General features: G+C 35.6%; 1 protein-coding gene across 3 annotated transcripts in view; it reads left to right on the top strand.

The window, feature by feature from the left end:
• The window catches only part of RNGTT (RNA guanylyltransferase and 5'-phosphatase), a 350,432-nt gene extending 326,422 nt beyond the window's left edge, over positions 1–24,010 (top strand). For all 3 annotated transcript variants that reach the window (XM_064360855.1, XM_064360854.1, XM_064360856.1), the window contains 2 exons: positions 19,878–20,001; positions 21,396–24,010. In XM_064360855.1, coding sequence (XP_064216925.1) covers positions 19,878–20,001; positions 21,396–21,559 — 288 coding nt within the window. In that variant the 3' untranslated portion in view covers positions 21,560–24,010. The remainder of the gene's footprint in view (positions 1–19,877; positions 20,002–21,395) is intronic.
• Positions 24,011–25,442: the final 1,432 nt, after the last annotated feature.

The following is a 25,442-nucleotide window of genomic DNA, read 5'->3' on the forward strand; positions in this document are numbered from 1 at the left end:
AAAATGTTGCTTAAGATCTCAGCTCCTACACTGGCCACCATCATATGGGCTACTTGTCACAAAAGTGAGGAAGTCATGAGAGGGAGGGAGGGAGGGATACCTCTAGACCCTTGATTCGTTTCCATTTATTGGATCTGCATATAAGTGCTCCCTTACTGCTTTGTAAAATGTCAAGGTGACAGAGGTATCTTCCAGGTACCTTTCCACCACTGCATGCAGTAAAGAACATCAAATGCCAGAGGGACTCTGCAGACTCAACCCCTTTGGTGTACTTAAAGATTACCTAAAAAGACAATCCAGCCATAAAAAAAGCAACAACCCATTTATCTCATTCATATGTTTAGGTATTTAAGGTCAGTTTTCTTGTAGGATCTCTGAGATAGTAGCAATTAAACTGAACCATGGGTAGCAACATAGTACATGCTGCAAACTAAGTTAAAATTGGCAAAGAGTTTTCCATTTGCAGCAGTTTCTTAATGTTATAAGGCACGGAATCGTGTGGCCATCAGAAAGACAGAGCTGCTAACAACTCCATTTGGGACGTTGTTAGTCAGTTCTGTTGACACATGAATACATTTCATATGATTATCATAAAATTGTGGCCTGGAAATTGAGCAGCCATGGTGCTGCATTTTCGACTTCACATTTATAATAAGCTGTAATAAAGTAAACATTTTAAATGGATATAAGAATAGGCATTACTTGCAATCACAAATGTATGTTCAATTGAAGTGCTTTTGAAGCTCAATTTAACAAAGCAAACAAATTTCCTGGCATTATTAACATAATTGTTCTCACTGTTGGGTTTTGAGTTCTAAAAAAATATTTAAGCAAAAAAACAAGTTACTAAAAAGCAAAATTCACAAAAGGAAATGTAACTAAGAATGAGTTACTTTTTCTTTTATCACGTCAGATTAAAATTAAAAATAATAAACTAACATCTCAAATGTTCATTCTGCTACCCCCCACCCCACCCCCCGACTTGCTGAACTATTGCTTGGCCTGTTTAACTCAGAGCTCATATATCAGGATTAGTTTAAGGTTAAATTCAACTATTTGCTCTGCCATCAGCAGGCTTTGCAGTGGGCCTACTCAACATTAATCTACTAGTGAAACTCCAGGTTGTGTGACAGTTAAAAATAGGGAGCTTACAGAAGAGGACCAGAATATCCATTTTACACCAGAGTGGAGGAAGCATGACTATATATGTAAATTTAGCACCAATTAGATGGTAGGATTTGAAGGACTGTGGTCTCTGCAATATTCCAAAAACAAAAATGGAAATGATAGTGATAACATCTGAAGTGTGGTGACAAGACAGTTAAAACAGTGCTAATTTGGAGCCTCTGGGCACAGAACAGTACCAGGAGGCTATCCACTGTGTCTTCTGTGGCAGCTGGCAGACAAAGCAAATGATGAGTCTTTGGCTTGTTACTTTTCGGCGCTCCATAGTGTTCTCCAATTTTGAATAAACCCGCGAAACAAGCATCCTTCCTGCATTGTCATTTAACTATAGCGGACCCTCATGTAGCAAGTGTGCTACTGGCCCATTAGTCTACCACAGGGGAAACCACAGGAACCCAGGGTTGCAGGTGTACTTGCTTAAAGGTTAGCGTAGGCACAGCATGGTATTGGTAGGAGGTGCGTTCTTCAAAGACTCACATGGTGATTTCTTATAGTCAGGGAGCTGAGCTGACTTAGTCAAGATTAAAAGGAGGCATGCCAGTGTGAATATCCTGTAAAATACTCACTACTTGAAAGCATTCCTGGCAAGCATATCATTTACCTGATATATAATTTTTATTAAGCACCAAGATTGTGCTAGATACTTTTTAGAGAAAAGATGAAAAACCACCTACCTTAATTATCCTGACTTAATTTCATATACCCAGAAAATAGTGGTAACCACAGCTATCTAATTTAGAATAGATCCTCTGAAGGCTTGATAAGAGCCATTAAGTGGTGAAATGTCCAAAAATGTATAGCTTTTTTTCTTTGCCTGCGTAATTTTGTTTTTTTTCTTTATTCCCACTAGGACATGTTCCCCTTACACTCTTTGGAACAGGACTAGAACAAAAACCTAAGGAAATATGGGAGGTCCCGGAAGGAGGGAACAAAATGAGAAAGTTAATATGGTTCCAAATGTAATCTTTAAGAACTGTGAATTGTGAAAATTCTGGTCTCTCAAAGATCAAGCAATCAGACACTTCTAAATGTAGAAATCTTTAGATAATATCATGTATTTTACCTCAGGCTGAAATTTATGTTGGTATCTTTTTTCTCCCAGCATCTTTGGAAGTGAAAGTAGATAAACAAGTTGCCAGAAGAGAAAAGACTGTTTTAATTACTGGAGCCTGCTAAAAATGTAAATAGTGCTGATAATCAGTAAAATTTTTGTATATTACTCAACCAAAATGCACTTAATCTTCATTTCACAGACCCTGTTTAGGACACTTAGAACTGTGTCTTCTCAGTATCTTTTCCCTACCCACTTGTGAGATTTCTCCCACTTTGTTTGTCCTATCTTCTTTCCAGACCCCTTTTCTCCAGACTGGTATTGACCAACACATGGCACTTGAGGCTCATGGTTTTGGGATGTTTTTCTTCACATGTAGCCTGTGTTTCTTATTTCTATTTTAGATTACATTACATTAAACTCAGCATGGCCTATGAGAGTCCACATGTCTCTACTTTGGTTTATGGTGACATATTAGCCCAACTCCCTTAGCTCTTTAACTGTCATTTCTTGATTAGGAGTAACAATAACAATATTTCCCTTTTCCTCTAATATGTTGAATTTCCCAGTTATTACCAAGAGATAGTGCGATACAGAGCTCTAGATCCAAATGCTGTCTTGAAGGAATTATTTAAATATTCTCATTCTTTATTTCCTCATTATTATAAAAAGGATAACAATGTATGTAAAGTGCTCAGCTCATCACAGGTAGTTAATAAATGTTAGTTCTCTCCCTTTCCTTTCCCTATAAAGGAAAAAGTCTCAGTAATTTAAAAAGTAAGTATCTCTGATGAAAATAAATGTGTTGGCTGTAAACCTTAAAAATTATGAATTTGATATTTCCTCTGGTTTATATCTGTTTCCACCCCAATATGTGAAATGTTCACACATATACACTAATTAATACTTTAGTACTTGAATATTTCAGAATAAAAGGGTTTGATTTGATGAGCTTTAAGTTTCCTGCTTGGAGTTTCAGCTCTAAAATGTTTAATTTTATGAGAGAAGTTATTGTGGTGGTTTTGGGTTTTGTGGGGAGAAGATATTTAGGGAATATGACACGATGCAGATAATTTATTCTAGTCATTTTCAGATTTTCAGCATTTTCTGAGTTTTTTTTTTTTTAATTAGATTTTAAGTTCTGGGATTTGTGTGCAGAACATGCAGGTTTGTTACATAGGTATACATGTGCCATGGTGGTTTGCTGCACCCATCAACCCATTATCTACATTAGATTATTTCTCCTAATGCTATCCCTTCCCCCTAGCCCTCAACCCCTCAACAGGCCCTGGTGTGTGATGTTCCCCTCCCTGCGTCCATGTGTTCTCATTGTTCAACTCCCACTTGTGAGTGAGAACATGCAGTGTTTGGTTTTCTGTTGCTGTGTTAGATTGCTAAGAATAATGGTTTCCAGCTTCATCCATGTCCCTGCAAAAGACATGAACTCATTTTTTTATGGCTGCATAATATTCCATGGTATATATGTGTCACATTTTCTTTATCCAGTCTATCATTGATGGGCATTTGGGTTGGTTCCAAGTCTTAGCTATTGTGAATAGTGCTGTAGTAAACATATGTGTGCATGTTTCTTTATAGTAGAATGATTGATATTCCTTTGGGTATCTACCCAGTAATGGGATCACTAGGTCAAATGGTATTTCTGGTTCTAGATTCTTGAGGAATCGCCACACTGTCTTCCACAATTGTTGAACTAATTTACACTCCCACCAGCAGTGTAAAAGTGTTCCTATTTCTCCACATCCTCTCCAGCATCTGTTGCCTTTTGCCTTTTTAATGATCACCATTCTGGTGGCATGAGTTCTCAACATGGTTTTGATTTGCATTTCTCTAATGATCAGTGATGATGAGCTTTTTTTCATATATTTGTTGGCCACATAAATGTCTTCTTTTGAGAGGTGTCTGTTCATATCCTTCACCTACTTTTTGATAGGATTGTTTTTTTTTTTTTCTTGTAAATTTGTTTAAGTTCCTTGTAGATTATGGATATTAGCCCTTTGTTAGATGGATAGATTGCAAAAATTGTCTCCCATTTTGTAGGTTTCCTGTTCACTCTAATGATAGTTTCTTCTGCTGTACAGAAGGTCTTTAGTTTAATTAGATCCCATTTGTCAATTTTGGCTTTTGTTGTCATTGCTTTTGGTGTTTTAGTTATGAAGTCTTTGCCCATGCCTATGTTGTGAATGGTATTGCCTAGGTTTTCTTCTAGAGTTTTTGTGGTTTTACATCTTATGTTCAAGTCTTTAATCCATCTTGAGTTAATTTTTGTATAAGGAAGGGGTCCACTTTAAGTTTTCTGCATATGGCTAGCCAGTTTTCCCAACACCATTTATTAAATAGGAATCCTTTCCTCATTGCTTGTTTTTGTCAGGTTTGTCAAAGATCAGATGGTTGTATATCTGTGGCATTATTTCTGAGGCCTCTGTTCTTTTCCACTGGTCTGTGTATCTGTTTTGGTACCAGTACCATTCTGTTTTGGTTACTGTAGCCTTGTAGTATAGTTTGAAGCCAGGTAGCATGATGCCTCCAGCTTTGTTCTTTTTGCTTAGGATTATCTTGGTTCTATGGGCTCTTTTTTGGTTCCATATGAAATTTAAAGTTTTTTCTAATTCTTTGAAGAATGTCAGTGGTAGCTTGATGGGGATCACATTGAATCTATAAATTACTATGGGTAGTATGGCCATTTTCATGATATTGATTCTTCCTATTCATGAGCATGGAATGCTTTTTCATTTGTTTGTGTCCTCTCATTTCCTTGAGCAGTGGTTTGTAGTTCTCCTTGAAGAGGACCTTCACATCCCTTGTAAGTTGTATTCCTAGGTATTTTATTCTCTTTGTAGCAATTGTGAATGGGAGTTCCTAAGTAGTTTTTTTAAATAGCCCCTATACCTGGAGCTGATGAGGCAGATTTAAATAAATCCATCATGAATGTTCTTCAAGGAGTACATAGAGGCATAAAATGGAACTCTAGGGCTCTTAGCAGTGTGATTATCACTCTGTACTTGTGTAATGCTTTTGTCAATAACTTCAATATTTTTTTCTCAAAGTAGAATAAATATAGTTGTTGAGAAAGCATATATAAAATTGCAGTGATCTATGCATGGCAAACAGTCAAATACCCAATTCGACACATCAGAGGCAGATTATAGCTCAGAAGGTCTCAGTGAGAGTCTGCATTGACTTGAGGTACAGACTTGTAAGAAAGGAATCCTAGAAGTTTGTTTGCTCAGATGAGTCCGAATCACCACAAGAACATTTTTCACTAAACTAAAGAGTGCTGTATTTCTAGACTAATGATTCAAAGGTGTGTGGGTCTGTAGTCTTCGGTACCTGTAAGTGCCACTAAGGCAAATTGAGTGATTTTAAAGGAGAAAGAATTCAGAAGATTAAAAGGAGAAAACCTCAACATTACTGTTGGTGTTCTAAGTGACAGACTGAATAGGAAGGAAATCTGTACTTATTTTGAAGCATTTTGGTTTACTCCCACATTAGATCTATCCAGAGGACAGTTCTCTTGAGGTCTCTCTATCCTATAAGAAAGGCGTGGTTGAATAGTTCCATTTAAAATGAGTGAAAGGAGATAGTTATATGTAACCAGCACACATTGCTAAAGGAATGAAAAAAAGAGAACACTGTTGGATCTAAACTGTTAGCAAGTACTTGAAAGTAAATGTAAGGACTCCTTGAAATAATTTGAACTATACATTGACATCTTAATGCATTGCCTAGCTCAAATATTAGGTCCAATATATTGTGAACATTGTTAAACATGGATATTTAATGATCATTAAAATAAACTTAAGTTAGGTATTTGTTACTGCCAGAAGTAAGTAGACCATTCATTAAATTCAGTGTGAAAATATACTTTATGAAATATTTGCATCAGCTGTGCAACAGACATCTTAAAAAATGAGCAACATCAAATAAGCCAGTCATTGTAAATATAACTATAAAGAAAAAAAAGTGTTAGACATGCATATTGCGTTTTATCCTCCTTCTTAAGTTAATGGTAGATGTTAAAGCTTTCCTTGGTTGTGTATCAACTTTATTATCCCAAGTATGCATTGAATCCATAGTCTGCTTACAAGTCTCATCATGCTTTGTTTTAGGTATTAGGTATTAGAACTAAACAGAGAACCAATATATTATGCCATTGAGTTTGGCACTCTGTTTAGTAAGTCATTACCGTTACCTCACCTTACCTGGCAGAGCTGCTTGTTTTGTCCACATGACCTCTTACTTTTGCTAGTTATGCCTATGGAAAGGTCATTCAACCCAATAATGGCTTCCCATTTAGTCTAGAAATCAGACAAAAGCTTTGCAGCTGTGAAATGCAGCCCATTTAAAAATTAACCTATTGTAAATTCTTAATGATTGAGAAATTCTGCAATTTGCTATGATTTGTGGTTTGTGCTGCAATTAGAATAGCAAACAGCCGAGATGATGCAGTCAGAATGATGTGCATTTGGAAAATGAAGAGAAAGAAACTTAGCAGACACTGAGCTTGGTTCAGGCCAATGTATTATGCCCTTCTACCCTCATCAGTCATATATCACTTTGTCTCCCACCTTTAGTTTTAAATTACTTAAATTACTGTTTTAAATTACTTAAATACTCATAAAGTAAAATTGTCCATAAGTGTAGTCTGCCTTCTCCTTCTTTAATACTTTTTCAACCTAGAGCCTAGATTATTAGAGAAAAAGGAGGGCATAGTTTTTGATTCATGAAGACCTAGAATTCAAATTTGATTAATAAAACAAATCAGCTCTATATCCTCGTGCAGATTACTTAAACTCTCTGGCCTCAGCTTCCACATCCAGAAATCTCACTGGACTCTTGTACAGATTAGATTAGATACTGTATTAGAGAACTTGGTAGGGATACAGTGTTTCTTCATCTTTTACTATCTATTAAACCCTGATCAAATTATATAACTCCTCTATGCCTGTGTTTCTGTGAAATGGGGATATTAATACCTACTTCCTAGGGTTGTTGTGAGGATTAAATAAATAGCGCAAAGCCCTTATAACAGTACTCTACATCAAGTAAGTGTTCCATAATTTAACCATCTGATTGACAGATCAAATCAGTAATCAACGAATAACTTACAATGATAGATAATGTAAAGGAAACATGTAGGGTACAGTAAGACAACTTATTAAAGCTAGAAAAATAAGCAAGGCTATATCATTTAGTGGTTTGTAATGGGAAGCCACCGACAAGGATGATGTGATTGAAATTACTTTTTTTTTAACTGACCTGCTCCTTAAGTTTCTTTTTTTATTTTGATTCACCTTCTACATAGAGTAATTTGCTCCTTTTGGTGTATGAGTTTAGACAAGTGCATAGTGGCATAGAGCCACTACTAGAATCAAGATAGAATAGTTCCGTCACCACTCACCACCACCACCATTAAAAAGCCCCACGTGACACTCCTTTGTAATAAATTGCTTTCCCTACTTCTAAATCCGAATCTGCTTTCTGTTTCTATAATTTTGCCTTTTCCAGTATGTCATATAAATGGAATCACATACTTTATAGCTTCTAAAGTCAAGCTTCTTCAGTTCAGCTCAATGCATTTGGAATTAATCCATATTATTCTGTTTATCAGTAGTTTACTAATAATTCTTATTCTTAAGTAGTATTTCCTTACATGACTATACTACAGTTTGTTTATCTATTCAATATTTGAAGGGCATTTAAATTGTTTCCAGTTTGGGATGGTTACAAATAAATATACTGTAAACATTTTTATTCAAGTTTCTATGTGAACAAATGTTTTCATTTCTCTTGGGTAAAATACCTAGGAGTGAAATTGCTGGCTCTTATGGTAAGTGTATGTTTGACTTTATAAAGAAACTGCGAAACTTTTCTAACATGGTTATACCATTTTACATTTCCACTAGCAATATACAAGAGTTCAGTTGCCTTACGTTGTTGTCAACACTTTGATATTGTCAATATATTTTACTTTAGGCATGCTAATAGGTATATATAGTATCTAATTGTGATTTTAATTTGAATTTTCATAGTTACTAAAATAATTTTGAACATACAGTATTTTTATGTGCTTATTTGTCATCTATATAGCTGCTTCGATAAAGTGTCTGTTCAAATTGTTTGCCCATTTTTTTAATTGAATTGTTTGTCTTTTATTGAGTTTTAAGGTTTTTCTTAATGTGCTCTGGTACAAGTCCTTTGTCAGATATGTGATGTGCAAATATTTTATTCTAATCTATGCCTTGTCTTTTCATTCTCTTAACAATATATTTAGAGAGCATAAGTTTTAAATTTTGATGCCTTTTATCAGTTTTTCATTTTATGAATCATATTTTTGGTGTCATTTCTAAGAAATCTTGCCCAACCCTAGGTCACAAAGATTTTCTTTTAGAAGTTTTATAATTTTCAGTTCTATATTTAGGTGTACTTTACAGCTTAATTTTTGTGTAATGTGAATAGCATAGGTTGAGGTGTGTATTTTGTGTATGATTATCCAATTGTTCTGGTACCATTTATTGAAAAGACTATCATTTCTTCATTGCATTGCCTTTGTGCCTTGGTCAAATATCAATTGACCTTATATTTGTGGATTTTGTTGTGAGCTTTCTATTCTGTTTCACTGATCTATGTGTCTCTCTGCTTACCCATCAATACCACACTCTCTTGATAACTATAGCTTTATACTAATTCTCGAGATCAAATTAGTATCACTTCTTCAAATTTGTTCTTTTACAAATTTTTTCTAGTTCTTTTGGCTTTCTGTATAAATCAGGTTGTTGATATCCACTAAAAAATCCTGTTGGGATTTTGCTTGTGATTATGTTAAATCTGTAGATCATTTTGGGAAGAATTGACATCTTAACAATATTGAATCTTTCAATCCATGAACATGGTATATATCTCTCTTTTTTTAGGTTTTCCTTGATTTATTTCGTTCATCAGTATTTTGTAGTTGTCAACATATAGATCCTGCAATATTATTTTTAGATTTATACCGGTTTCATGTTTTTTAGTTGTGTTATTGTAAATTATAATTTTTTTAATTTTAAGTTTCCAACTGTTCATTGTTGGTATATAGATATTCAATTGGTTTTAGTATTCTGCATCCATTTACATATCTATTTAACATCCTTGGATTCTGCAACCTTGTTAAACTTACTAGTTCTAGGAGCCTCTTTGTAGATCCTTCTATGTAAGTAATCATGTTGTCTGTGGATAAAGACAGCCTTATTTCTTCCTTTTCAAACTGTAGGTCTTTTATTTGTTTTCCTTCTAAGCAAGAGAATGACTTGATTAACATTTTTCAAAAATAATTGTGGCTTCAGTATAAGGAATTGATAGGATGGGAAATAAAGAGAACAGTTTGGAAGCTGTCACAAGAATCTGAGACACTGTGATAGGTTGGACTATGATGATGACAGTAAGAGAAGAAACAAATATACTCAGATTATATTTTGGATGTAGAATTAATGGGCCTGGGTAATGAATATTAGGGAAAAGAAGAGGAAGGGATCAAAAGGACACCAAGATCTCTGTCACAAGGAATTGGGTGGATAGAGTTGCCATTTATTGTAATGGAGAAGACGAGAGAAGAAACAGATTTGGAAGCAGGTGAAAAGTTGAGTTTTGAAAAAATATAAATAAAATATAAGAAGAAGAGCTTGGGAATGAGTTGGATCTATGTGGGACCCCATTCAAAGGCTTGTAGAGACATTATTTTCATTCCATTGGCTTGTAGCTTTAGCCTCCAAGATCGTAAGATCTTTTTTACCTCAGGATTTTGGACACGTTGTAATCACTGCCTTAAGTATGTGTGTCTCCCCTCCACTTGACACTCCCACTTACTTTCCTTCTCCTTCTACTGCCTTCCCTCCCTCCTTTCTTTCTATCTTTAGGCTGAGGTCTTATCATCCTGTAGGTCTTAGCTTAAATATCATCTCCTCAGACCTTACCTAAAGCCAGATTTCTTTCTTTATGCATTAGTCTCTGTTACACAATATTTTCTTCATAGGCATTATCATTTTGTAAACATTTTGTAATTGTTTTCTTGTTTGTTGTCTGCCTTTCACACTAGACTACATTCCAAAGATCAGAGACTGTGTCTACCTTGTTTACTGTTTTGTCACCAGTCCACAGCACCTTATTGGGCACATGGTTGATCAGTATTTGTCAGGTGAGAGGAATAATGGTTCTAGAGCTCAAGAAACATGGCAAGAAAGAACATTTGGGAGTTATCCACATGTAGCTGGTATTTAAAACTATAGAGGTAAATAAGATTGCTAGAGAAAGAAAAGATGATACCAGCCCCTAGGGACTTACTTCTCAACTTTAAAAGAGAAGAGATTAGCAAAGAAACCTGAGAAAGAATAGCAAAGGATAGAGGGAGGAAAAGCAGATTTTGTTTCCTAGGAGCCTAGAAAAGGGAAGTGTTTTTAAAGAGGAAGAATTTAAATATGTAAAACAATGCTGAGGGGTCAAATAAGATGAGTCCATTTGATTTAGCAACATAGAGGTCATTGATGAACTCAGCCAGAGTTTTGCTGGAGTGTAAAAAGTAGAAGCCACATGGGAGTAGATGAAAGAATGATAGTCATCATATAAATACAAACTAGATGGATACTTGACTGTAAATTTTGTGTATGAATATCCACACAATATTTGCCATCCATCAAATCTGTCTTTTGGGTTAGTTCTGTATATCAGCTATCACTCATATGCCTGTGTAGGTGTGTTTAATAATTGAGTATATTTTATAAACTTGGTGTTTAACTGAAGTATTTACTTTAATTTTGATTTGTCAAAAGACAAAATTACAACAAATTTAAAGATCTTAATTCACTTTAATTTGCAATTCTAGAATCGGGCAACACTGTATTCCACAAAATAGAATAAGTGTTCTGATGAGCTGAGCAAGGGAGGTTGGTTTTATAGACAGAAACAGGCTGTAGAAAGCAGAAACAAATGACAAAAAGTAGATTGGTCATTTAAAGTCACTTTCCTTTTGAGGTGGGAACAGGGAAACACAATAACAGAAAAATAACTGGTTAACATCAGATTATTTCAGGCTACTTTTTCTGGGATAAGGATTAAAGCAGAGGGAACTTTATTATCATGCTGACTGAAACTGGCCAGTTTCAGAATGTTGGCTGTTATCTCCCTCTGATTTCTCAGGTAACAACTAAGTTTCAGTTTGGTGCTGTGGAGCTTCAGTATAAGTGACTCCATTTTGGTTTTTAATCTGGTCTGTTGGGGCTTAGTATAGGAGCTTTGTCCAAACTAATGGCCTCATGTACTTTTTAACAGATTGTAATGATGGAATAGATGCCACCTTAGACACCAAGAAATAAGAATAGATGCCACCTTAGTCACCCAGAAATAGAGTACAAATGCATAATGTCCATTCATGTGTTAAAGGGAGGATATTTAAGTCTTAAAACCTTTTGTTTTGTTTTGTTTTGTTTTGGGCGAGGTGGGGAAGGAAGAGTAGGAAGGAGAAAGGAAAGCAGAGAAAAGCTTAGAGATGATACTAGCCTCCTTTACTTAACCAGTTATCAACAGTAGAAGCTGGTTGATAAGCTGAGGCTCATGATTCTGGAATTTAAGGAAACGTCTTTCCTGAGGATCTCCTCTACTCTAAACTGGTACAACCAATGAAGAGTACATAGTTTATTGATCTAGATGAGAGTTGATGAAATTAACTTGATAGAAATTCTGTTCTATCACATGATCTGGTTTCTGTACCTCCAGCAAAGTTCTTCATAGTCTGTTTGGTTTCCACTAAGTGCTAGACATAATCTGTGTGTTGGTTTTAGAGACTAGGATCAGAAAGGATGAATGAAAAGGACTTAGGCCAGAGGTTAGCAAATGTGCTTAGTTAATGTTGCCTCATACACAGCACCTCTAAGCCAAAAGAAATACCTAACAATTCTATTTATTAAGCAGATAGATCCAAACAACTAAGTGTTTATGTTTAAACAACTTAGCATGTGTTAAAGGCCGCCATACAACTTCTCATATCTTGGAATCAGATTGGATACCACCAACCACATGTCCTGTTCCACATTGATTTTTTTTGCACAATATATGGCTTTAATCAAAATAACTATCCAAGACTCAGCTTTGCAAAGACATAATGTCATCTAAAGGAATTCTGTACTAAACTGTGAACTCGCTTCAACTAGTAATTTTCATGGTGTCCAACCCCTGTCACTGTCTTTTCCTAAAAATGTAAAATACTCCACAATGCTGTGTGAACTGCTGTAGCTCTCTGGGTGCCTCATTGCAGTTTGTGAGCTGTGGACTCTGAGCATTATTCCAGGACTTTTTGTTTTCCATTTAAAAATTTATTTCTTATATTTTACGCCTCTACATTAAAATCAAACCTGATGTTTATAATCATTGGTGAAACATAGTTTATTTTAGGATTTTTTGTTTCAGAAAAGTATGAAAGTTAAACATATGTAATGTTGAAAGTTTGGAAAATACAGCAACACACAGAAAAGAATATAAAAGTCACTTCTAATTCCACCATCCACCAGTAACCACTACTAACATGTTTTTGTATATCTGTCAAGTTATTTTCTATGAAATAATAACTATGACTAACTGATTTTATGGGATGGTAGAAATCTGTGGTTTAGTGTAAATTGCATACCCTTTAGTTGTGACTTGTCTATAATGACTTGGCACAAGTAAATAAGATAGAGTTATAGCTGTTCCTTTCCTAAGTAACTGCTTTCTTTAGTTGTATATCTGACTGAAGGGCCTAAGACCCCACCATTCTTCAGGGAGAAACTTCCTGCTGTAAATAGCAAATGCAAGGCATGCTATTTACTCAGTGGTTCCTCATTAGAGAGGCACAAACACCAATAGATTTTCGTACAGGAACTTTTTTTGAAGTACTAGTCTAACATATGTTTGAAAAAGGTAACATGACAAGTATTTTACTTATTTTAATAGGCAGATGCACTTTCTTAAAGTAATAATAGGTCATGGCCCTGCTATAAGGTAGTAGTTCTAGAAGTCTGTTTATCTAATAATTCAGACTTAAGCTATTCATATTGTTACGACACCACACAGAAAACTTTTATAATTCCATCTTATTTCTGATGTATTTGTTTTATTTTCTCTGCCTTCATAAAGACTGAAGTTATTTACATGAAAATGAGATTTTTGTTTGAGTTCATTTACTCAAAATATGTTTTAAAAATCCACCTTCTGTCACACTACAGAAGGAGATTTTGAATTATCAAAAAGTAGAATTATAACTTCAGAAAAGAAAAAAATGACCAATTTAGTTTAACTCTATGTACACAATTTTATAGTCTCATATATTCATCCCCCACCTTTATTTCCTTCTTTCTCCCTCTGTTCTTTTTCTCTGACTTTAAATTCTGACCAAAATAAGTTGTGGCTGTACTTTCTTAGCATAGCCTGGACTGTTGATGCATAATTATGTTCTTTTAAAAAAATCCCCCATAGCTGGGTGCAGTGGCTCACCCATGTAATCCCAGCACTTTGAGAGGCCAAGACAGGAAGATTGCTTGAGCCCAGGAGTTTGAGACCAGCCTGAACAACATAGGGATACCTCATCTCTACAAAAAAAAAATATATATATTAGCCAGGCATGGTAGTGCACAACTGTGGTCTGAACTACTTGGGATCCTGAGGTGGGATGCCTTGAGCCCAGGAAGTCGAGGCTGCAGTGAGCTGTGATTGCACCACTGCACTCCAGCCTGGGTGACAGAGTGAGACCTTGTCTCAGAAAAAAAAAAAAAAATCTTTGGTAGGGGGCCCCATGGAGAAAAAGTGGAAGCAAGGTAAAAAGACATGGGAGCCACCTGAGAGTTCCCAGTGGCCAGAACTAGGACAATTTGAGCAACAAAATGAGTGGATGAGTATTTTATTATAAACCAAAGAATAAAGTAAATATCCATGAGTCCATACCGATACAGATAAGCAATTAAATGAATACATAGGGGAGAAGGGACAAATCTTTCTTACAGAAGAACTCTAGATAATAGATGTAAAGGGAATGGAGAATACAAAAAAATCCATTAGAACACCACAGGAATAATTGCTCAGGCAAGAGTTACAGATGAATGCCAAAATTAGTAAGTGAAACTTTGTGAAACAGGATATTTATATAGTGTCAGAGTATTTCCCCCAATAAATTTATAATTTCTGTTGTGTTTGTAATAAATGTCCATAAATTCTTTGCTACCCTTCCTTCCAGAAAGTAGAGCTTAATTTTCCTCTTCTTGAGCAGGACTGAGCATAGTGATTCCCAACTAATTAATAGAGTAGGAAAAGGAAAAAAAAAATTGTAACTTTACAGTAAAGAAACCTGGTACATATCATCTTAACCAGCTGATCAGAGTTATCACCACCAGTAATAAGTCATGCTGAAATCATATGCCCCTAGATGTGATGCAGTGAGAAGCGCACTTCTCCATTATAGCATTCTTTCCCCAAATCCACAACCTCAGTCCAACCAAAAGAAAACATCAGAAAATCCCGAATTGAGGAACCAAAATATCTGACTTGTACCCTTCAAAACTATCAAAGAAAATGTAAGAAACTGTCAGATTGAAAGAGAGTACGGACAAGTGACACCTAAATGCAGTGTGCTTTCTTGGGCTGGATCTTGGAGTCAGAATAAAGACTATAGTTTAGCTAATTATGTGGTACCAATGTTACTTTCTAATAGTGTTGATAAATGTTCTATGATAGGCAAAATACAAGCATTAGAGGAAGCTGGGTGAAGACAGTACCGGTTGAGCATTGCAAATTCAAAAATCCAAAATCTGAAATACTCCAAAATTCGAAACTGCTTGAGTACCAGCATGATACTCAGAGGAAGTTCTCATCTCAGATTTCAGATTTTTGGATCTGAGGTGCTCAGCCAGTAAGTATAATGCAAATATTCCAAAAATCACCTGCTCCTCCCTGCCCACCCTCCCCCACACAAAAAACCCGAAATTCAAAACATTTCTAGTCCCAAGCACTTTAGATAAGGGATATTCAACTTGTGTGTAAATACTGTACTATCTTTACAACTCTTCTGTCAACCTAAAATTATATCAAAATTAAAAGTTAAGAATGAAAAAAGACTCCCGGGTGGCTTTGTCAGTCTAAGGATACTTGTTATTTTAAAGTGTCTTCAGAGAGAATTAGTTCAGAGAAATCACCCTTCCCCAAGCCTTTGTGCAGTTTCTCTCTCAAAGGAAGATGAGTTCTCGATAATAAAACTGAACTCTACAGAGCAGGAGACAGTACATTTTAGAGGCTTAGTCCCACTACTAGAAATATAGATGCATCTTTGCCTACTTGTAGAGGTCGGTTCAGCCAACACTAATTGTGTGCCTTTTGTTACTCAAATTACAAAAAATGTATTGTGTAAAAAAGTGGCAGAGTAGATCAATTGTGATTCTACCCACCTCTGTTTTGTGCCCTTCATTCCAGATATTATCTTTGAGCTGCTAATTTAAAATCTTCAGAAGTACTAGATCCAGTTTCATCTGATAGTTTCTTTACCCCAGATCATTGATAGATTCAAATAGTATAAAAGTGTGGTGTGCAATAAGATGGATACATGTAACAATTTTTTTCAACATAAAATATACTGTGTGTTGCTCTATTTTTTTTTTTCAGAAACAGTAAAACCTCATTAATTCAATGTAATTTGGGGTACAGATGTGAAATCCTGATTTATAAATATTTTATTCTTTTTACTTTCAAGGTCTCATTAACTCAAATTAGGGTAACAGTTGATTTAAAGACCTAATGGGATCCTGTTTTAGTAAATAATAATATGTAATTGGTTGAGGATGATTATTGTCATAGTAACAAATTAGATACTAAAATTAAACTCCTCTCTTGTATACCGGTCATTCTTTTGATCTGACCATTAGTGGAAACTGTTTTTAGTTTGTGTAGATGTGGGAGATACTATTTTTATTAAATGTATTTTACCACCTAACCAAATGAGTAGCTTGTAGTGTGTCTGTCTTGGAACTATAAGTTGTGTGATCAGTGAAGAATGATGTATTGTTCTGAAATATGGAAATACATTGAAATATGGAAATACGGAAATACATTTAGGTTAGTGGTGGTGGGTATGTGCATTTTCTGGAAAGCTCTGTTTTCCAGATTTTTAATGGCCACGGAGATACACAGGTAGTTAATAATACTTCTTAATTGCTATAGTCAGATTGAGCAACACATAGTTTATAGCAATTCTGAAACTGAGAACACAAGAATGATAAGCTATATGATAAAGACCACAATTACTAGTCAGCAAAAATACAGACTACACATTGTTGACTAGCAAGCCATTCTTGTAAAATGCATATGATAAAATTTTCTTGACAGCTGTTTTCAAAGTGAACCTTTTTATGTCATCATGGTTCCTTTAGTAAGTTTACTTGTAAGTTTTTTTTTTTAATTAAACAGTGTTTCTTGCTAAAAGAAATAAAAAAGATACAAATAAATGGAAAGACATTTTGTGCTTGTGGAAAACTTAATATTATTAAAATATCTATACTACCAAAATGCATTCAGCCCCTATCAAAATCCCAATGGTAGTTTTTGCAGAAATAAAAAAAACTATCTTAAAATTTATACAGAATCTTAATAGACCCAAAAGAGCTGAAACAATCTTGAGAAAGAACAAAGTTGGAGGCCTCACACTTCCTGATTTCAAAACATACTTCAAAGCAACTAATTTAGATGGCATACCTAATTACTGGCATAAAGATAGAGATACAGACCAATGAGCAGAACAGAGAGCCCAGAAATAAATCATTGTCTATATGGCCAAATGATTTGCCACAAGGGTGCCAAGACTACACAATGGGAAGGGATGATATCTTCAACTAATAGTGGTGGGAAAACAATATTCACATGCAAAAGAATGAAGTCGAACCCCTACCTTACACCATATACAAAAGTTAACACAAAAATAGATTAAAGACCTAAACATAAGACCTAAAAACTATTAAACTTGTAGAAGATAACATAGGAGAAATCTTTGGGTCATTGGATTAGGCAACAATTTCTTGTGTGCAACACCAAAATCATAGGCAACAAAGTTAAAAAATAGACAAAGAGGACTACATCAAACTTAAAAACTTATGAACATCAAAGGAATCAATCAGCTGTGTGAAAAGGCAGCCTACGGAATGGGAGAAAATAATTGCAAATCGTACATCTGATAAGAGGTTAATGTCCAGAATATATAAGGAACTCCTACAGTTCAACGACAGTAAACAACCCAATTTAAAAATGGGCAAAGGTCTTGAATAGAAATTTCTCTGAAGAAAGTTTACAACAAATAAGCACATGGAAAGATACTCAGTCATTAGGGAAATGCAAATCAAAACCACAGTGAGATAGCACCTGACACCATCAGGATGGCCACTACGAAAAGAACAAAAAAATTAAATTACAGCACAGTAAACAATGAGAGTAAAAATTTTTTTAAAAACAAAAGCGAAGAAGTGTCAAGGATGCAAAGTTGGAACCCTTGCATACTGTTAGTGAGAATGTAAATTGATGTAGCCATTATGGAAAACAAAGTGGTCCTCAAAAGATTAAAAATAAAATGATGATATGGTCCAGTCATGCTACCTCTGGATTTGTATCCAAAAGAATTTAAAACTGGATCTTGAAGAGATACTTTCACACCCACATTTATTGCAGCATTATCCAAAATAGCCAAGAAGTGGAAGCAACCCACATGTCCATTGACAGATGAATGGCTAAAGAAAATGTGTATGCATACAGTGGAATATTATTCTGCCTTTAAAAAGAAAGAATTTCTGTCACATGCTACAACATGAATGAACTTTAAGGACATTATGCTAAGTGAAAAGGCCAGTCACAAAAGGACAAATAATGTATGATTTTGTTAACACTCATGTGAAGTATCTAAAGTAGTCAAAATCACAGAAACAGAAAGTATAAAGGCAGTTATCAGGGTCTGAGTGGAGGGAAGGAGTCGGGGATTAGTGTTTAGGGATAGTATTTCAGTGTTGCAAGAAGGAAAAGTTCTAGACATCTGTTGCAAAATACGTGGATACACTTAGCACTGCTGAATACTTAAAAATGGTTAAGATGGAAATTTTAATGTTTTTTAAACCACAAATTTTAAAAAGCAATGTTTTGTTGCCTAATTTTATATTCAGTTAACAATTTTACTGATTGTCTACTATGTCCCAGGCACTTTCAGTTATTATTCTTGCAGTGACCCAGTAAATTAGGAACTCATTCCCCATTTAAAAAATTAGAAAATAGAGACTGAAAGGTTTAGAAACTTATTTCTGTTAGACCCTACATGTGGTATAGCAAAATTGGTTACCTAACTGAGTTGTCCAATACTTGTGTATAGACAATGTTTCCAAAATAAAAGGAAGTAGGTCCCTAGAAAGCAAGGCAAGAGAATTGAGACTAAAATAATGAATATTTGAGAATAAATTTAGCAGGTTTGCTACTTGGAATATTGCTTTTTTGGGCATATCTAGTTCTAAAACCACTGAATGTATTGGACCTGTTGGAATTGTTGTAAATGCAGATGGTACAATCAAATGTAATGCTCATTAAGGGAAAGGAATACAGTTTGAAAGTTTCTGTGAAGACATGCACTGCCTAATCTGTGAATTGAAAGCATCTTTTAAAAATTTACTTCCTTTCATATTCCTAGGTGGTAGTGAATATGTGGGTAGAAAAATGAGAATGTTTCAGATAATGTTAATGAAGTTAAATGATTGCAATCTACCATATTGTGAGGAAAAGTTGTTAGCTGTGAAAGATGAGGACAGAATTAAAATATTACCATGACTGGCATTTGATTTGAAAACTGCAAAGATAAGCTTAGGTTCCTATTTATGAAAACCATTCTCACAGCCCAGTGAAATATCTTTTAAAAGGTTCTATAGTTACCATGGATACTTGTTAGCTTTGATAGAGTATCCATATTCAGTCATCTGAGGTGAAGAAGCCAAAAAACCCATGAACTAATGTCACAAGTAGCTTCATCTCTAAATTTTTACTAGTTTGGGGATGGAAAGGGTAAGTTGCCTGAAGATTAGGTTTTTGGTTAATTGTCACTGCTCGAAAAGCAAAATATTTAGGATGCACATTGCCTGAATTTGGATATACTAGTATTCACTTTTTGTATGTAATTTTTTCACTTAACTAGTACAGGGCATTTCTTAGATTTTAACGTAAGAGTTTAGATGGTTAGACTTTCCTGAAAGTTGATGAAACCTAGGCAGTATACTCAATTTCTGAAAGCCATAGAGACACAGACAATATTGAAGGCATTGATCCCCATAGTAACATATTTGCATTTGGCCCAGAGTGGCTGGTTTCTGCCTAGCTTCTTTTAATTGCTATATATTGACAGCCGTTTTCACAACTATTTATACAATGTCAGATAAGTGAGCATGTGTACAAGGGAGTGCACACCACCATATCATAAGCTTGATTAGATGCTTCAGATGACAAAGAGCTCTGCATGAAGAGTTACTGAGGTATTTTTATCATTCCTAATGTGTCTGTCACATAGTAGAAGTAAAAAGCCTTTCATTTAAATATTTTCCTCAATTCTCTTTCAAAACAGGTGACAAAAGAACTGAAACAGTATGATAACAAAATTATAGAATGCAAATTTGAGAACAACAGCTGGGTATTCATGAGACAGAGAACAGACAAAAGTTTTCCTAATGCCTACAACACTGCCATGGGTGAGTATGACAGCCTACCAGTGCTTATTGCATTAAAAAAAAAAAATTAAGGTGTTAGACCCAAAGTGTGCTGCCTTTGTTGTTTTGCTTAATGGGGCATAGTCATTTGGACTTCATCCTTGTTTGATGGGAAGGATATGTCAAGCCTGTATTCTGTTTGGCTCCAGTTGGAAGGTTCTCCTCTCTAAACTGGGAGTCTTATGCCCATGCACCCAAAAGAGAAGTTTAAAGGGCAGGATAGTGGGCTGTATACAAGTTGAATTTATTGAACAACAACAACAACAGAAACCATGATCATTTCAGATCTATTCAAAACTATAAAAACTGTTGTTTGCCAGATGGGAAAAGACAAAATTAGCAGGGGAAAATGTAATTTCCAGCTCTTAAAATAGCTTTATAAACAATGGAGAACAAAGTAAATGAAAACCATTTAAAAAGACAAAATCTGCTCTGCTATTCTTCAGAGTGTTCTTAGGGTACAATATGAATGCTTGGGGAATTAAGAATAGTAAGTTTCTTTCATGGGGAACAACACAAATGAATTGAAGTTTATAAGGTATACCACCACCAGTAGCAGGTGTTGCTCTGGATTGCATTCTTAGTGGAGTTGAAAAAAGGTAAAAACCAACATAACAGATTAATCAAACTGTGTACTTTTAGAACGTGCAGTTGATGATGATGAGGAGGAGGAGGAGGAGGATATAAGCTAATGAGAAAATATAGAAATTGTCAGTTTCAGCTTTGCAGTTTTGAAGTTACTGTTGTACATTTAGGAGTTCTCATTGGAACGAGCATCCATGTTCAGACAAGATGAGTTAATTTCAGAAGTAGGGATGATTAAGCCAGTGTCTTTTCTTCCAAGACCAAATAGGTAAATAAAATTAAAAGGACTGGCACAAATTTTGATAAGAGAAGATAAAATAATATGGTCTGCCAGCCATAATGAAAGCACCTGTTCAATAGGAATGGCAGCTGGTGCAATGTTTTATGTTTTCCAGAGTGGACTTCTTTCTGAAAGAAAGATTGAAGGACTTTAGTGCACATTTTCTGTAGAAGTTTTAGTTGACTACAGACTATGGTGCAATGTGTTGTGTTAGATTCATATCCCATAAAAACTGGTTTGGGAGGGATAGAAAACATGGGGAAGACATGCTTATAGCCCACATATTTAAAATTTGGGTTTAAAATTAATACTGCAGTAAAGAGCAGCCACTAGACAAGTGCATATTTTGGGTGCAGGGAGGGAGGAGATCGTTTAATCTGAAGCCTGTCACTCAAATTGGTAAAATGGAAGTATTTAGCATATTGGGATGAAAACCTTTCTCATGAGCTTGTGGTGAGTCAGCTGCCTTAATTAACCCTCATGTGAGACACGTGTCTCCCTTTGTCCACAGCTGTGTGCAATAGCATCTCAAACCCTGTCACCAAGGAGATGCTGTTTGAGTTCATCGACAGATGTGCTGCAGCTTCTCAAGGACAGAAACGAAAGCATCATCTGGACCCTGACACGGAGCTCATGCCACCACCGCCCCCCAAAACACCACGCCCTTCACCCTAAGACCTGTCTGTGACTTCAGGGTTAACAGGAAAGATGAATGAGGAAAGTTGTTGTTAACCATTTTTGTAGCCAGAGAAATTGAAAAACGAGTGTGGCTTGATGTATATACATTTGAATTTTTTTTTAAGAAAAGAGAAAGGTATTGTAGCCAGCCTGTAAATACTTGATGCATTCGTTTCCTCAGTGCTGCAATACATCATGGACTTAAACATTTTATTTATCTGATAAACTCAGCCTTACCTTGTGGAATCTGAAGATTGAAATATCCAAAGGTTTAAACAAGATTGAAATCAATGAAAAAGAGGCCTTGTTTATATATGGGTAACTTCACATTTAGTTTATAAAGTTAACAATCTGGAAACTGTGAGCCCATAAAACAGTATTTTTTAGAAGTTGCGTTACAACTATAGCAAATTTTCCTTTTAAAAAATGTAGGCAATGGCATTAAACATTCTCGCTATCATTTACCATGGATTTCCTACATTTCTGAGATTCCTGTATTCAAAAACAAATGACATGGTTGTTAAGCATTGTGCTATATTAAACAACTTGGTCTGGTTTATGTCACTTTAACAAGTTTTTTGGAAATGTAAAAGTAAAAAAGTAAAGCTCCATTTTTGTGAATTGCATTGTTTCTAAATGAAGTATTTTGAGTGTTTTCATCTGTTTTTATTGTTTCGAAAATGATATCAGATACCCAGTGTGTCCATTCCGGCAGTGGTTTTGAGTTACTTCATGGAACTTGGACATGCACCACCAGGTCCTTTATGTGTTGTTCTCCTGGGAGACTTTTCTTGTTTAAATGCCAGGGCTACTTCCACTTTACCACAGTGGTATCAGCACATTGTAAATTACATTAAAACACACAACTCACTGTGATCTATGGGAGTGACATCAAATACAAACGGTGTTGTGTTACTTCCCTTGAACAAAACAGCAAAGGGAATGCCAGCTGACTCCTTTGATTAAAAGGTAATGTCATGGAATAGAATGCTGTCACTAGAAAATGCTCTCCCACTGCTAGATAAATGCAGAGGCAAAGTGTAGACATCTGTAGGAACTAAATATCAAGGAAATCAAGACATTTATTTTCAAAGCCAGAATTCTATCTACATTCTATTCTGCGGATGTTATTTCTGTTATACATCTGAATTTTAAAATGTTTACTGATAGATAATGGATTTAAAGGGCGGCTGATTGATCATCTGCCATTGTTGAGAAAGTGTGTTCTAATTGGTTTGTGAAAGAACTCTGAGAACTAGCTAAATGGAGGCTAATGTATTTATTTTTAGAGGTACAGGTTTTAAGTAAATGTATTTAAAACAATTTTCATGATCTGAATTGTGTATGTATATGCATATATGTGTTGAGTATATGCAAGTGTATATTCTTCTACTGATTCAGTCAGACATGAAATCCAACTGAATTACCTGGTAGACTGAATATCTGACAGGATTTCTATATGGACATAGCACAGATTAACCAAAAATATATTTATATTCACCTGAGTTTTAATGTTTTTAAACAGTTTTCTCCGACAGTGCTTTTCTATATGAAATAGTTGAGTCATGCTTGGGCTTTTTCTTCGTTGTTCCCAAGTCATGTAATGTACAGTGAATTTATCCACAACGCCATTGTAATGTTTTTTACTAGAGTGCTTTTGCACATTTGGGCGCTAAAGGGATTAAAACAACTGATGCCACAGTGACTATTGAAAGAGGGAACGTTCTCAAGGTTCCATAGTGTCTTTTAAAAAATGGATTTAAAAAAATGCCTATGCAACTCCAAATAGTCTGATGCCTGCTTCCCCAGGACAAGTTACTCTCCCCATGGTATGCTGCTTTCCTCCGAGCCTGTGGAAAGGCAGAGCCCTTTTGCAGATATGAAAGCAAGCTTTTGCCAATGATCTTTAATGGAGTTAAAATGTTTATGGTAATTGTAACCTTTCAAATGAGTACATGAAAAGAGTATCTCGCTTTTAATACACCCAGATATTTTCTTCATGTCTTTGTGCATTTTAGCAGGACTTAATTTTCTTAATTTATTCTTTCCTTCCAATTATAGTGACATATAGTAGTTGGCCTTACAAGTAGATCCCATTTAGCTCCTGAACATAATACCATCTGCAGTATTATAAAAAGTCATTTAGAAGGTCGGGAGGATAATTTAGAGGCAGGATTTTGGACATTGTGAACGAAACGTGTTTCTTCTCAGCTCACTTCAATAACTTTTTTCTGAGACAGAAGTTTTTTAGACAAGAGTAAGACAACTTTGCTTTCTTCAGTTATCACATTTTGTAAAAGCTTTTGCTTTTTGTTAGGAAAAGGTGTGGATGACTCTACTGTGTGGATGGTTACGTTTGCTTTCCGTGAAATGCTCAGAAAATGTCGGGACATTCCTTCTCCAGTTGTGTGTCAGTGCATATTGTAATAAAACTACTGATTTAAATTAGCATAAGTGTATCTACTTTGTTTTACTGGTGATACTCTTGTGTCCCTTCCATTGCTGGCATCACATCCTACTGCTGTCAGCCACACCCAGTGTAATCCATCTGGCTTTGTAGAGATTAGCATAAAGACTTGGAAAGCCTCTGTTTCTTTCTGAGAAACTGAGAAATGTGATTGACACGGGGGAGTGTAGTTTGAACCTTTTCTTGTTGAAGTGGAGAGGAATGGGGGAAAGCACATCTTTATATGATGTTTATAGTATCTCTGTTCATCTAATCTTAGCAGTCTACTGTATGAGTAGATATTCTGTTACATTATTTTTAATGCATTTAATTTTTTTTAGAATACTCAGCAATAGCAATAATCTGAAATGATGAAGTCATGAACTGCCACATTTTTTAGTTGACTCTGCATTTTAGTAGTATGGAATTTGCCATCTTTAAATGTTTAAATGATACAACCATTTTGAACTCTGCATATAGTTCTTCCTGGCCAAAAAAAAAAACCTTGGAAGCTAAGAAGAAAATACTCCCAAGTGGGAGAACTCATGCAGTGGAGAAAACTCTGGACTAGACTCACGCAAGTCCAGGCGCTGCCTCCTGTTGGCTCTGATGTGTCTAGATCCTCCCACACACACACCCCCGTCCACCCCTGCCACTTTTTCCATCCATAAAGTGGCAAATCCCATCTGTCACGCTGGGCCAGATGAAGAAGAGCCTTTCCAGGTCTATCCATGATTCCTGTGTTGAAGCCAGTACTTTGTAAATCTCCCGTATTCACCAGAATAGCAGTACCATTATTGAATATTCACCAAGTGCCAAGACTGTCCTAAACGTAACCACTCTATGCAGGTAGGTACTATTACCAACCCCACTTTCAGATAAGGAACTTCAGACTAAGTTGTGAGCTGAGATCCAGACACAGGTCTTTTTACTTCAGTACCTCAATTTTTGCACAGTACTCTCCCAAAGGCTTAGTTACGTATAGTCCCTTTGTGTAAGACTGATTTCATGCCAGGGGTTCCAAACTATTTAAGACATTTTTTGGGTGCTAACGGTAATAGGCTTCAAGCACTTCTCTCTAATAAGGAGGTGAAGTTGGGAGCAGAGAAGTAAATACATTTTAAGGCCTTATTTAACTATTTATTTAACAATATTTAAATGTGAGTGACTAAGCAGCCGTAAAGGAGAAGTTTAATGTTCTCATTAAGATGCTAAATTCTAAAGAGGTAATTGGAAGAAATAAGTGATTAAATTACACACTGGGCTAACATTTTCCTGATTGTCGCATAGTTAGCTGTCAACTCTGCTGCTTTGGCAGGTCATTGTCAGCCTTGGTTAATGCAGCTTGCCCCTCCCCTAACCTGACTGACATCATGTGTATCAGCAAGGTGGTAGTGGAGCGGACTCCCAGCAGGGGCCACCCAGTCTCCAGAT

Source organism: Aotus nancymaae, unplaced genomic scaffold (assembly GCF_030222135.1).
Source record: "Aotus nancymaae isolate 86718 unplaced genomic scaffold, 86718_ANA_hifiasm-v0.15.2.pri h1tg000040l, whole genome shotgun sequence".
NCBI lineage: Eukaryota > Metazoa > Chordata > Mammalia > Primates > Aotidae > Aotus > Aotus nancymaae.